The sequence below is a fragment of the Emydura macquarii genome, unplaced genomic scaffold, assembly GCF_026122565.2.
Source record: "Emydura macquarii macquarii isolate MOO-44397 ecotype Brisbane River unplaced genomic scaffold, CSIRO-AGI_Emac_v2 contig_383, whole genome shotgun sequence".
In the NCBI taxonomy this organism is placed as follows: domain Eukaryota; kingdom Metazoa; phylum Chordata; order Testudines; family Chelidae; genus Emydura; species Emydura macquarii.
This window is the reverse complement of record NW_027130520.1, coordinates 1,242,813-1,257,339: the sequence shown is the minus strand read 5'-3', so window position 1 is coordinate 1,257,339 and position 14,527 is coordinate 1,242,813. Positions and strand designations below refer to the sequence as shown.

The following is a 14,527-nucleotide window of genomic DNA, read 5'->3' as shown; positions in this document are numbered from 1 at the left end:
AGTCCCCATTTGTGCACATCCCAGTTACTACACACCTATATTATAAGATGATTTGTCACCTCTGGTCAAGAGAAACTATGAACTGGAATAGCAAGTTGGAGGACTAAGGTACCTGGGTTCTGGACTGAGCTGCAGGCCAGAAAAATCCATGTGTTTTCTCCTCCAGAGTTTTCTCTGAATTGATCTGTTTTGGTCTTCCCTGCATTGGAAAAAGATGAGTTAGACCCACACTTCTTGCTGATCCTCAAACATGTGCATGAATTTTGGGTACCATCCTGGGATAGAGGGCCATCCATGTGGAGCCCCTGCATTTCTGTACCAGCTCTGCATCTCCTGGAGCTGCACTGTCAAGACTCCCCAATAAATGCCTGCTCCCGAGACCCCTTTAAAAGCAAGAAGGGTTAATATAAGAAGTACAGGAAAGTTAACACAGGCTCTGACGGTATTTAATCTCCTCTTGTTTTGCTGCTAGGTGTAGGTGGAGGATAAGCAAAGTGGCTCCACCTACTATCCATACTTTCCTCACTTGAAGATTTCTAGAACTATGGATAGGCCTCCCTGGGTGGCAGGAGAATGGGGCACTGCTATTGTGGAGGCAAGCAGACTGCCCCTTCTGTTTTGGATGGGGGAGATAAGTGCCTGGAAGGTCCTGCTGTTCATGTGGATCTTACAGGCACAATCTGTCCCTATATCTGCATGAGCTTGCACATTGCCTTCACTCTTACTAGCTCATATTCTTGGGCACCCAGTTTCTGTGGGGATGGGCATAGTAGAAATTTGAATAACAGCAGACTTGAAATTTAGTCAGTGATTTATCAAAGAAAAATAGTTATACTTTAAGTGAATTCAACAGTATCAAGGTTTATATTGGATTGCAGCTTTTTATACTATGTTTATTTTGTTTTTTCCAACTGAGTTCTGTACAATTAATAAACCAAATGATAGAATAAGAGTACTTCTAGAATCATTGTATAGAGTTTGTAATATTGATTAGTTCCAGTATCCCGTTGTTGTTGTTTGAGTGATTGTGTATGTCCATTCTGCTATAGGTGTATGTGTTCTCCAGTGCATAGTTGGAGAGTTTTTTCCCGTTAGTGGTAAACGTCAGGGTGGCATGAGCGCCTTATGCATTGCGTGCAGGCATAAAGGGTTGAGCCACTGCAAGTTCCTTCCTAGCTCCATGACAGTTTTTGGAGCTCCAATTCTAACCTCTTCAAGTCCCTTCTTTTGTTGTAAATAGATTAGTAGTATCCATGTTTGTTAATAGTCTGTGTAGTTTAGATAGTGAAGCTTAGTTTAGTAGTTTTTAAAAAAAAAAGTTGTCACCGGTACCCAATTTGCTCCTGGTCCTGCAGCTACACTGTGCTCTCCAGCCTTCATCAGGCTGTTCATCAACCACAACTGGCCCCTTCACCCAGACATAAGCAAGGCCCATTTTCCAGCTCTGTGGAACTCCCCAAGTGGATCTGTTTGCAACAGAAGTCACCAAAAATGTCACCAGTTTTGCTCCCCAGTGGCCACAATCTGGGTTCATTGACAGATGCGTTTCTACTGCCATGGTCAGATGGATGCCTGTATGTTTTTCTTCCCATTCTTCTCCTGCCCAAAGTAGTGTGCCAAGTCAAGCAGGACAAGGCTTATCTTATTTCATTGGAGGCATGACCTTGTCAACACCGGTTTTCGGAGCTGTTAGACCTATCAGTCAGTCCCCATTGTCACTCCTACACATAGACTTGATTTCACAGAATCAGGGTCACCTCCTCCATCCCAATCTGCAAACCCTTCTCCTGATGGTCCTCCATCCCAATCTGGAGATCTTCTCCTGATGGCCTCCTGGGGGCATCTTGGCTAACGTCTGCAGAGGAGTCTGATTCTGGGGTAGTTCAGGAAGTGCTGCTAAATAATAGAAAACCATCAACTAGGAGTAACCTGGCTAAATGGAAGAGGTTCTCCATCCGGTTCAGAATGAAAGGCGTTTCCCCAGTCTTAGTCCTGTATGTGCTGAACAGAAACAATTTTCTGTTCCTAAGACATCCAGGGTTAGCAATTAATTCAATCTCAGCTTTCCACCTGCCTGTTGATAACCATTTTCTTTTTCTCAGCTTTGTCTCTAAGCTTTTTAAATGGCCTGGACAGACTATTTTCACAGGTGCAAAATCCAGTTCCCCCATGGAGCTTGAATTTAGTCTTGGCAAAACTGATGAGTCCCCTTCCTTTGAGTCTCTAGCGACCGCTCCCTGTTGCACTTTTCTATGAAAGTGGAATTTTTAGTGGCCCCTATGTCAGCCAGAAGAATGCGGGAGTTAAAGGCGTTAGTATTAGGTCCTCCATATACAGTTTTCTACACAGACAAAGTTTGCCTTTGTTACGAGAGAATCTCCAGTCCTGATATTACTTCATACTGATAACCGCTATTGTGGTCCGCTCTAAAGGAATTTCTAGAGAGAGCCGCAACTAGCTTGCTTTCTCTTGAAAGCACATGGATACAGCCCTCCAATTGAGAAAAGATATACAAGCAATAATACTTCGAAAAACAGAAACAATGTTTATTTAGAAGTGAGTAGTTATAGTAAAAGGAAAAAATAGAGGTAGGTAGAATATAGGAATTATTGAATTCAATTAATAAATAATATACTTAACACTCTATATCATATATCAATAAACAACAATATACTTAACACCATTAATAATGATATACTTAACACTATAAAAAATTAGCTATCATCCAGCAAGAGTTCGGCCAGGCGGTTACTGGATGATACAATAAAATTTAAAAAAAATTTAACTTACAGAAAAAGAAAAACCTTGGAAAAAATCCCTCTGTAATCATCAAGGTCCTTCTGCTTTGTCTGTTCGCTGCTGCTGTACAGGATGCTACTTGATGGCTGATGTCTGCTGTTAATGCCTTTCAGTGACTTTGAGCTCCTCTTCTTGCTGCTCCTTGCTAGTGTACTTTTGCTGCTGCTGCTTCTCTGGGTCTGTCCTGCTTTCCTATCTTTCTCTTTAGGGTCTGCTCCCCCACTGAGCTTAGCCTGCTGGCTGTTGGCTTTATATACAATTTGGTCACCCAAGCTCAACCAGTCAGCTTAAAGGTCACCTAGTCACGTGTATCATCCTGTGATTTTGCAGCCAATCAGCTTTCATTAATTTACATACCAGTCACATTTACTGCAAGAGGGGTCACATATACTTCCTGTCTGGAGGTCCCATGTAAGTCAATGGGCTGCAGTTTATTTCTATGGGCCTTGCTAAGTCATTTCCCACAGGAAGTAATTGGTTGCATCATACCAATGCAAGTCTCTGGGTTTGCAACGTATTCCTATGGGACTTTGCTGAATCAGTGTCTCCTGGAAGTAGTTCATCATTGCTTTCCAATACAAGTCTATGGAATACAATGTATTCCTATGGAACTTACTTTCCTAACTGCCATTTCCAACTGTCAATACTGGATTTTCTATTACTAATTCTTACCTAAATAAAACTTCTATTCTAAAACTAATTACTGTTTTAAGCATCACAAAATGTTCTGATACTGACACCACTCTTTAATTATTCAAATAACCAACCTATTATTTTCTGAATTTTAAACTCCTTCCAAGGCTTTTCTGCAAGCCTTTTCTCTTTGGCAGTTTAGACAACTGAGACACAATCTCTCGCTACACTCATCTGAAGCTTCTTACCAAGGTGGTTTCCAGTTTTCAGATTAACCAAGCAATCTTCTTACTAACCTTCTTTCTAAAGCCTCATGATCTTAAAGGTGAGGAGAGGCTTCATACTCTATTAGAAAAGCTTTAGCTTTTTATCTAGAACGGATTAAAGAGGTTAGGTCTTTGACACAACTGTTCACTGCATTTGTGGACAGAATGAAGGTCTGTCCTATATCCACCCAAAGGATCTCATTTTGGATATCTAGTTACGTTACCAGTTAGTGAATATGAAGGCTCAGGATAGAGTATTGGGTCATTTGACTAGATCCCAAGTTTGTGGCCTTTCTGGCTCACGTTCCCATATTAGACATTTGCAAAGTGGCAACCGGGTCGTCATGGAATATGTTTTCCTCTCACTGTGCTATCTCTCAACAGTCTAGAGACATTGCTAAATTTGGACAAGTTGTCCTGCAGTCTCTGTTCAAATAGACTCTGAGCCCATCTCCAGTTTGGACTGCTTGTGAGTCACCTGTGTAATCACTTGAAGAAGAAGAAATGGTTACTAACTTTTCCATAACTCTTGTTCTTCAAGATGTGTTGCACATATTCATTCCATGACCTGCCCTCCTTCCCCTCTCTATTGGAGTCTTTCTGGTAGAAAGGAGCTGACGGGGTCAGGACAACTCTGCGCTTTATGCCTACTCGCAGTACATGAGGCAGCAGAGGGAGATCATGCTGCCCCAATGGGTTAACGCTAATGGAAAAACTGACAACTGTGCATTGGGGTACACAAACACCTACAGCAGAGTGGACATTCTCAACACATCTCAAAGAACAACAGTTACAGAAAGGTTACTAGCCATTTCTACTGTATATAGGTTTATTCCTTTTGTATGGAATTACTTGTTAAAGACTTTTTGTGATATGCATAGAATTGATTGTTTTGTTTCAATAATTCATTCTTTAAGAATAATGTCATTTTTTTCACCTTTCTTACTTAGTGGTTTTGGACTCAAAAAAAGATGGGTAGAAAGGATGCCTCTGCCGCAAGAATTCCTGTTGAGCAATACAGGAAACAAATAGGTAAGGAATACAGATTAATGTCCCCTTTTGGGATGCATCCTATGTTAAGGGCCAGCCCATCCAGCAAAGACTTCTCTGACAGAAGAAAAAAGTGCATAACTTTAAAAGAAAACAATATATTTTATGTTTGCAAATGTCAATAAAATATTAAAAGTAAATGTCATGTTTGATTGGGTCACAGCAGTCACAGCAGAGTAGCAAATAACATGAAGTGAACAAAGGGCTGTACAATCAGAAACTTATGCTAGGAAACACAAGTTCACATTCAGTAACTGCCATGACTTACTAATGCCACCAGGCATGTCCCTGTCCCATTTTTTAAAGTCACTGAAGGACTTTGCTCCAAATCTGCTTCTTGTTGCTGTCCCAATTGAGCAGGTATGTTGGCTATCAGAGTGCTGATTAACTGGATTTTGCTCTATAATTAAGTTAAAACCAGAGTGTTTTCTAAAATAAATAATAACAGTATTTTTGACAGCATATCAAACAGGAAAATATGAGAGCTCCTAGCCTTTTTTTACTTATGCTGTTTTTCTATTGCCATCATGTCTGCATTGCAGCTGTAATATTTGTATCTGTACTAATATTCTAAACTGTAATTTTGCTAGGGATTGTAATTTTTCTCAAAAAAGAGTAGTAATTTCATATTGGAGTGTACATTTTGTTCCTGAGAATTAATTTTCATATATAATGTCAGTAAAATCTGTTTTAGCTTTTTATTGCTAAGAATGGGGGTCTGGGTGTTTTAGAGGATGATTGATAAATGGGATATTGCAAGTTTCAGTAATAAATCACTGGTGCAAATTCAATCCAAGTGATAGGGTAAAGTGGTCCTGTATGACTGACTGATTTTGGATAGCATTACAACGTGGATAAATATAAATTATTATTTTTTTTTTAAAAAACTCAGATATTTATCAGATTTTTAAAAAATTTAAATTAAATACAGGTTTACTTTTAAAGAAATAAGCCTTTTTAAAGTTAAATTTGAAGTTATAATATTTGTAGGACTTAGCAGGTGTCGTAATCTATTAAAATAAAGTAAATTTACATACAAAAATAATATTAAGGCATAGATTAAGCTGCCAAGTTTTAAAGAAAGTGAAAACTCTTACTCCTGAGGGAATTAGGCACCAAAATTTAAAAATTCTGTGCACAGTATTTTAAAATTTTGCATATTTTGGCAAAATCACACAATATAATCATACCATTTTCAATTATTTTGGTAACTCATTTCAAAATACTTCTCAGGATGTTTGTCTGTAACAATACAGACAACAAAAAAGATTCAGGAAATGTTTTTTGACAAATAGATTCCTTACTAAGCATATTAGCACATCTATATGGCTCCACAGAGCAGATGGCAATACTAATATTTCCATGTATGTGATGCACAGAAGGCTTTAAGGGTATTTCAACAAAGAAAAACCCGTGGCTGGCCTATCTCAGCCAACTCAAGCTCACGGGATCAGGCTGTGGGGCTGTTTCATTGCTGTGCACACTTCTGGGCTTGGACTAGAGCCAGAACTCTGGGGCCCTCCTACCCTGTAGGGTCATAGAATCATAGAAAATTTGGGTTGGAAGGACCTCCGGAGCTCATCTAGTTTACCCCCCTGCTCAAAGCAGGACCAACCCCAACTAAATCATCTCAGCCAGTGCTTTGTCAAGCCACACTTTAAAAATCTCTAAGAATGGAGATTCCACCACCTCCCTAGGTAACCTATTCCAGTGCTTCACCACCCTCCTTCACTGCCCAGGCTCCAGACCCAGTCCCGAAGTCTACACAGCAGTGTAACAGCCCCACAGTTCAAGCCCTGGGAGCTTGAGCTGGCTGGTATGGGCCAGCTGCAGGTTTTTCTTTGCTGTGTAGACATACCCTAAAGGACAGCACATCCTTAGGAGTGAAGTTAGGCCATGATCTGACACAGCACTTAAATATGTGCATAAAATTCAGCACCCGAGTATCCCCATTGAAACTAATGCTTTGCCAGACTGAGGCCTTAGTGGATGGCATTGCTAAGTAGTACCTCAGCATGTCACTGTACAGTCACTGGACTAGAACTGAAATTGTTGCTGACAGTAGATAAGAAGAGCAATGGGAATGGAGGCTCCAGCATGGTACTGGGGAGTGCAGGCCACTGGCAGCACAGAAGTGGGGGATCACCCTGCAGCCCTTCCCCCTACTCCCATGGACTTGGCAGTGAGGCTGCACCTGACTGACACAGTGCAAGGGCCGGGCCTTCCCCAGAAATAGCCTGGGGCCCTGCCCTCCTCTCTTCGTGCACCACAATAGTGAGTGAGAGGGACAGTCTTGCATGCACTCCCAGCACTGCCCCCCAATCCAGGTGTGGGGCAAGCAGGCTCAGCCTGGCAGGATCCAAGTGTGGGGGGGAATTCAGGTGTGGGGTGAGAGGGTTTTGGGTGAGGCAATCTAAGTGCAGGTGGCTCAGTGGGGGGACCAGGAGAAGGTGGTTGGGGCTCAGCAGGGTGCTATGGGTGCAGAAGGCGCTCAGTATTGGAGATGGGTTCTTGGGTAGTGGGGCTTGGTGGGGTGGGGGTCACGTGCAGATGGTTGGGCTCAGTGAGGTAGGGATCTGGGGCTTGGCCCAGGGGGCTTGGCATGGTCCAGGTGCAGGGGGTGTGGTTTTGAATGTGAGGGGCTCTGAGGGGTGGTGGTCTGGGTGCAGGGGCTGGGGCTTGGCAGGAGGGAACTGGGTGTGTGTGGGGGGGTCTAGCGGCACGGGGGATTGGGCAGATTGGGGCACTTCCTCCACAGCTGGAGAGTGATGGGGGCAAGTAGTGGGGGGGAGGGTGCAGAGCTTTCTGCAGCCAGGGAAGGTCTGACCCAGTCCTGGCCCATGTAGCAGAAGAGGAAATCTCATCCCCCTGAGCCCAGCTAGGACTAGCAACTGGAGCTCAGCACAATGTAGGAGCCATTGCCAGGGTTAACCCAGCCCTGCCCTTCCCCAGCTCTGGACGCACTGTGATAGCAAGCAAGAGGGAAAGAGTTTCACATGCATACCCAATCCTGCCTCTGTATAGATAGAATGTATCTTCCTAGTTAACAAAAAGAAATATGAAAGTTATTGTTAGGGCTATATTTAGTTGTAAATTAAAATGTTTGAGTAGTTACCAAACAATGAGAAATCAACCTTTTTTTAGGAAAATAACAAAAAACCACAAATGCTAAACACAATTAAAATATATTATTTAAATCAAGGTTTCCTGCGTCTTGATTTAAATCATGATTAAAATCGGCAATTTAAATAGACTCAGACTTTAAAGTCAGAAGGGACCAATATGATCATCTAGTCTGACCTGCACCTGCAGGCCACAGAACCTCACCCACCCACTCCTGTAATAAACCTCTAACCTATGACTGAGTTATTGAAGTCCTCAAATCATGGTTTAAAGACTTTAAGGTACAGAGAATCCACCAGCAAGTGAGCTGTGCCCAATGCTACAAACGAAGGTAAAAACTCCCCAGAGCCTTCGCCAATCTCTCCTGTGGGAAAATTCCTTCCCGACCCCAAATATGGTGATCAGTTAAACCCTGAGCATGTGGGCAAGACTCACCAGCCAGACTCCCAGAAAGAATTCTCTGTAATACCTCAGAACCCACCCCATCTAACATCCCTTCACAGGCCATTGGCATATCTACCACCAGTAGTCAAAGATCAGTGCATTGCCAAACTAGGCTGTCCCATCATATCATCCCCTCCATAAACTTATCAAGCTCAGTTTTGAAGCCAGGTAGCTTTTTGCCCCCACTGCTCACCTTGGAAGGCTATTCCTGAACTTCAGTCCTCTGATGGTTAGAAACCTGCATCTAATGTCAAGTCTAAACTTCCTGATGGCCAGTTTATATCCATTAGTTCTTGCGTCCACATTGGCGCTGAACTTAAATAATTCCTCTCCCTCCCAGATATTTATCCCTTTGATGTATTTATAGAGAGCAATCATATCTCCCCTCTTTCTTCTTATATGGCTATAAAACCTTTTACTCTTGATTTTAATTCCTTTTGCAAGTTCCAACTCTACTTGACCTTTTGGCCTTTCTCACTTTATCTCTACATGTTCTGATCTCCAAGAGGTAGCTTTCCTTGCTGATCCCTTCCATCTTCCACTCTTTGGGGGACTTCTGCTTTCTGTTAATCACCTGTCTGAGATGCTTACTCATCCAGCTTGGTCTGCAACTCTTGCCTATGATTTTTTTCCCCTTCCTTGCGATGCAGGTTTCAGAAAGTTCCTGCAACTTTGACTTGACGTAATTCCAAGCCTCCTCCACCTTTAGATCTATGAGTTCTTCAGTCCAGTCCACTTCCCCAACTAATTCCCTTTAATTTTTTAAATTTAGCCCTTTTGAAATCAAAGACCCCTAGTCACAGATCTTTTTTTGTTTATCCTTCCATTTAGTTTGAACTGAATTAGGTCATGGTCCCTCAAACCAAGGTTGTCCCTACAACCAGTTCTTCTATGAGGTCCTCGCTACTCACCAACACCAAATCTAAAATGACATTCCGTCTTGTTGGTTCAGTAACTATTTGGTGAAGGAATCTGTCAGCTATCACATCCAGAAAAATCTGGGCCTTATTATTACTACTAGCATTTGTCCTCCAGTCTATATCTAGGAAGTTAAAGTCTCCCATAATCACATAGTTCCCAATAGTATTTACTGCATTAAAAACCTTCAAGAGGTCTCTGTCTATGTCCAAATCAGATCCCGGTGGTCTGTAGCACACCCTGAGCACTATCTCAGGGGAAACTCTAGTAGTTTTCTTTCACAGTGTGATTTTTACCAAGACAGACTGTCTTATCAATTCCATCTTTTCTAATTTCTTTACAGTCTACCTCGTCATTGATATACAATGCTACTCCACCACTTTTGCCTTTATAGCTGTGTTTCCTAACCAGCATATACCCTTCAATACTTGTACACCAGCATATATTGGTATGGAATTTCCTATGACTTTTATAAAGAACAGTAAAGGGAAAGTGGTGAAGTACACTCTATATTACAGTATGTGCAATCAATGAGCCCTTGTCTCATCCCACAGACAGTTTATCATCTCATAAGTAAGATGGGCAGGATTCCTTCAAAACCCTACCTCCTTTCATACACACCTTTATAGGATGGAGTGGGCAGAGCTAGAGTTACAGTTGTATTCTACAGCCCTGTAGTTTCTTAAACCTGAAATTCGATTGCATCTTATTAACCACACATACACATCCAACAGATTCCTGACACATTGTCTCTTCAGTGGAAATTTCCACTCAGTTTATATGTTGCACACATGTGCAGTGGCAGTGGAAGAGCAGGTAATAAGTAGTTTTAATAATTGAATATAATCCATCATGCATGTGCAAAGTCCCTTTTATAAACCTATAAAACCTAGCCTAATCCGATCCAATATTTATTGGAGCCCTGGAAGGCACATCTACATCCTTGGAACAGCATTCCTACCAAATTCCAATTTTCAATCTCTCTCCGCTGAGGTGTTAGAGCTGTTCAAAAACAGGTGCAACCATTTTTCTTGCAAATTTCCACCTCCTCTCCCTCCCTCCAGGCCTATGCTTGAAATGAAACCATCAGAAGAACAATTCTCCCATAATTTCAATAAAAATATATGTCTTGCAAAACTTACAAGCAGCTAAAAATTTGTAACAGGAATGCTAAGGCAATCTTGACTGCATGTGATGCATATAATAGATACTCTTCGTGGTGTGTCCCCCAAGGGTGCTCCACTTGAGGTGATTGCGCGCCCCTGTGCTTGTATTTGGAGATTTGTACTAGTAGTGCCTGGCTGGTTCGCGCATGCTCTGTCCCTGTCTCACGACTCCACGTAGTGCTCTGTGACCAGCCCCCCTCAATTCCTTCTCTATCCCCCTTGGCTTGAGACAGAGCACTCACCAGCACCTACGTACTATAATTTAGTCTATTTACTTAGTTAGTTTTAGGTTAGTTTTATAGTTACTTCTCTTTCACTGGTTATTTTCTCCCCCCAAAACCAAAAAAATCCTACCTTTTTTCCTCTTATATTAGGAATTCAAGTTTCAATTGTTAGTGACCCTTTAGAATAGCTTAGTTGTCCACCCTGCTGGGAGAAAACCCTTCATTAAGGGGCATGCCTGGCTCCCCAGATTTCGGACACTGTCTGATGGGCATATTCTCTATCCTGGTCTCGGACGTACATTCAGAGTGTCTGCTGCATTGGTGAGACACATATCTTGCAGCACTGTTTACACTGCCATAATTTGAAAGCCCGAGCCAGGAAGGTGAGAGACCTGCAATTGAAACTCCTCATGATGGAGGAGTCTCTGCATCTGGCGTCCGAGCCTGGCTCACGGACCCCTCTGGACACCAGTTTCTTACATCAGCCTCTGACAGCCTTCACATGCTGAGACAAAAGAACACCAAGAAGGCAACTAAAAAGCGGGCTCTGACTTCCCCTCTTCGGGAACCTGCCAAGAAATGGCATTCTCCACCTTGGCAGACTTCAGTACCGACTGCTCCGGGACCTTCTATCTCTGAGGTAGTGGGACCATCCAATACTGTGGGTACCACCTGAGCAAAAGATCCTAAGCGGGCTAGCTCAGACAAAGGCAAAACGAAACCCTCTGCCTTGGTACCATCAGAGCCTTTGAGGCTTTCGGTGCCATATCTAAACAGAGACTGTCTAAATGGATCTCTGGATTAATTGACTCTTTTTTATCACCAACAGCAGCCACAACTCCAACCGAGGGCCTTCACACATTCCACCAGAGCTCTATCTGCTTCAATAGCCTTCCTTAACAATATCTCTATTATGGACAACTGCAAAGCAGCAAACTGCGTCAGCCCATACATTCACACAACACTATGCCATAGAGCAGCATTCATCCTTACATACCCTATTCAGAATTATGGTTTTATTATCCTTCATGACTTCAACTCCAAAGCCCTTTCCTTCCACTAAGGAGCGCTACTCTACAGTCACCTAAAGTGGAGCACCCACAGGGACAGTCCTTGAAGAAGAAGAGGAGGAGAAGGTTACTCATCCTGTGCAGTAACAGGTTCTTCTAGATGATTGTCCCTGTAGGTGCTCCACTTTAGGTGATTGTACACCCCGTGCTTGTAAATCACCAAAAGTGGAGCACCCACTGGGACAACCATCTCAAAGTACATCAGTTACTGCATAGGGTGAGTAACCTTCTCTTTCCATCTGATTTGCTATTATTTTCTTCTATATGTTATTTGTTTTAAGGCACAAAATGATTCAGAGTGGGGGATGTTGAAAAGGAGACTAGTCAACTAGTTTATAAGCAGGATCTCCCATCCATTTTTAACAGTGAGGATAATTAACCATTGAAACAACTACCAAGGGAAATAGTGAATTCTCCATCTCTTAATATTTTCAGATCAAGACTTGATACCTTTTTGGAAGATATGTTTTAGTCAAACACAAGTTAATTGGGCTCAAAACAGGTTAACTGGGTGAAATGTTATAGTCTGTGTTATACAGGAGATCAGACTAGATGATCTGATGGTCTTTTGAGGCCTTTAAAATGTATGATCTATGAATACCACATGAAGGGACTTTTCTTGCAAGGAAATGGGCACTAAGCACTTCACAAGATCAAGCCTGTGTAACTGCAGAGCATTTTGTGAACAAACAGGCATTGCCAAATGCTTGTTTTCTGGTTGGTTTTAGGATGCCTTTAGGTTTTTTGTGTGTGCCATACAGGGAAGTGTGTTTAATTCCAGAAACTAAAATCTCTAAGCACGTTTATAAATATTTAATATACATTTTTAATAAATGAGTAATTGATTTTAAAGTCTAGTAATAATGGGAGCTAGTTTGAAGGAAGTGGTTTTCAATATATGAACCTTTTAAATAAATTAGCATATGCCATTAGAGAAACATCTCTTGTACAATAATAAATAAATAATTACGATTAATACTTTGCACTTCTGTAGCACCTTCTATCCAAGGATCTCAAAGTGCTTCACAAACATTGACTAAGCCACCCAGCATCTTGATAGGTACTATTTTACAGATGGAAAAACTGTGGCAGAGAGAGATTGTTACTTCCTTGTGTTCATGCAGCTGGCCAGTGAAAGACATAGGAATATAAACTAGTTCCATGCTCTAATCACTTCACTGCAGTATTCTTTCAGGAGGAAAATTAACTTCCTCACTACCCAATCCTAATTCATAATATTGCTTGACAGCGATAACATTCTTAGCAGACTAAAAGTGCTTTGGAAGGAAGTTTAAGGAAAAATAATAATGATGATTTTACTTCGAAAGTGTCTCAGCCAGGTACCTTGAACTGTACAAGCTATTTAAAATACATTAAACTTTAAAACAAGATTATTTTCTGAAACCAGTCACAAGGGTCCCAAAAATAAGAGGTAAAAGGGGAAAATGATAAATACAGGGCCAGCAATGGTCAAACTCAAAACAGAGATCGAAATAATGAAAACAAAAAGACCCCAAATAGATCCATTGCCTGCATTCTGGTAGATGATTATATGGTGGCAAGATGATTAAATAAATTGTGCCTGCAAATTAATTCATTGCTATATATATGAAGGGGGAGGTGTCTAAAAGCCAAACAATTCTCTATCATGTACCTTAAATGGCAGTATTTGGCGAATTGCACATCAGACTCATGAAACACTGTTTTCACCCAAAGCACTTAATTCAGGCCTGGGATAAGTGGTGAAATTCCATTGTTCTTAGCAAACACTTTTTAATATGGACACACAGAGGTCCTCCTTCTGTTGAGTCTCCAAAAGAAAAAAAAATGGAATAATATGTCTGGGAAAATATAGACAAGTTTAACAATCAGCCAATTTCCTTTATCCTTTCTTTATGCAGTAGCAGGTGTTAATAACACAAACACAGATCCGATCATTAGCTTTAGCCCACTTTTGCATTTGAAAGCAAAATTGTACCTCCCAATATGTGCTCTAGACATTATTTCACCTGTAGTTATGAGGTCCATAAACCAAAACTCTAGGTGCTCATAAATATGCATTTCCTTTACTCTTTTAAGTAAGCTACTATTGCTGTCATTCACTTTTAGTTAAGACCTGTCAGGTGGTGTTTATGTTGAAGGAAAGGAGTTTAAATTACAAGTGAACTGAAGAACTGTATTTCTTTGGAGTGCTAAAATTATGAGTAACTTGGGAAGATTATTCCCCACAAGTAATTTTTGAATCCCAAGAGATAATGGTGACGTGTAAAAGAGATGTTCCTGTCCCCATTAATTCCATTAAAGCCATCCAATTTCCACACTGGTGGTGAGTGGGTCTCCAAGAACTTGTTTCGATGCAAATTTTCCATTTTGCATAATCACTTTCACAGTGTCATCTAACATACACTTTGCTTAGAGTGTCAGTGCATTGATTCCTGAAGTGACAGTGATATATAGATCTGACAAAGCATCCTTTGTAATATGCTTCATTGATGTGAAAATTGCAAATGTTGACAATATTACTGGAAACATCTTACTTGGACAGAATTAACAAATTGCACTGACACTATATAAAGAATCTTGGAATGGTTTTTTAATGTGCAGCTGGTCCAGAATAACATGATTCCTTTTACTGAGGTGTCGTAACATATAGGCAGACAGCATCTAAGAATTTAGAGCCTCATCCTAAATTGAGAAGTACCATGATCTGCTGTATGAGGCACCGGATTAGCAGTTAAGACATTTGGGTTCTATTTCTAGCTCTGTCACTGGACTGTGTGTGACCTTGGACAATTCCCTTCTCTGCCTTTGTTTCCCCTCCTGTTCTTTGTCTG

At 41.3% G+C, this 14,527-nt stretch overlaps 1 protein-coding gene across 3 annotated transcripts in view; it reads left to right on the top strand.

Moving 5' to 3' along the window:
* The window catches only part of TRIQK (triple QxxK/R motif containing), a 75,554-nt gene that overhangs the window by 19,024 nt on the left and 42,003 nt on the right, over positions 1 to 14,527 (top strand). For all 3 annotated transcript variants that reach the window (XM_067536393.1, XM_067536386.1, XM_067536397.1), the window contains exon 2: positions 4,649 to 4,730. In XM_067536393.1, the coding sequence (XP_067392494.1) occupies positions 4,670 to 4,730 (61 nt within the window). In that variant the 5' untranslated portion in view covers positions 4,649 to 4,669. The remainder of the gene's footprint in view (positions 1 to 4,648; positions 4,731 to 14,527) is intronic.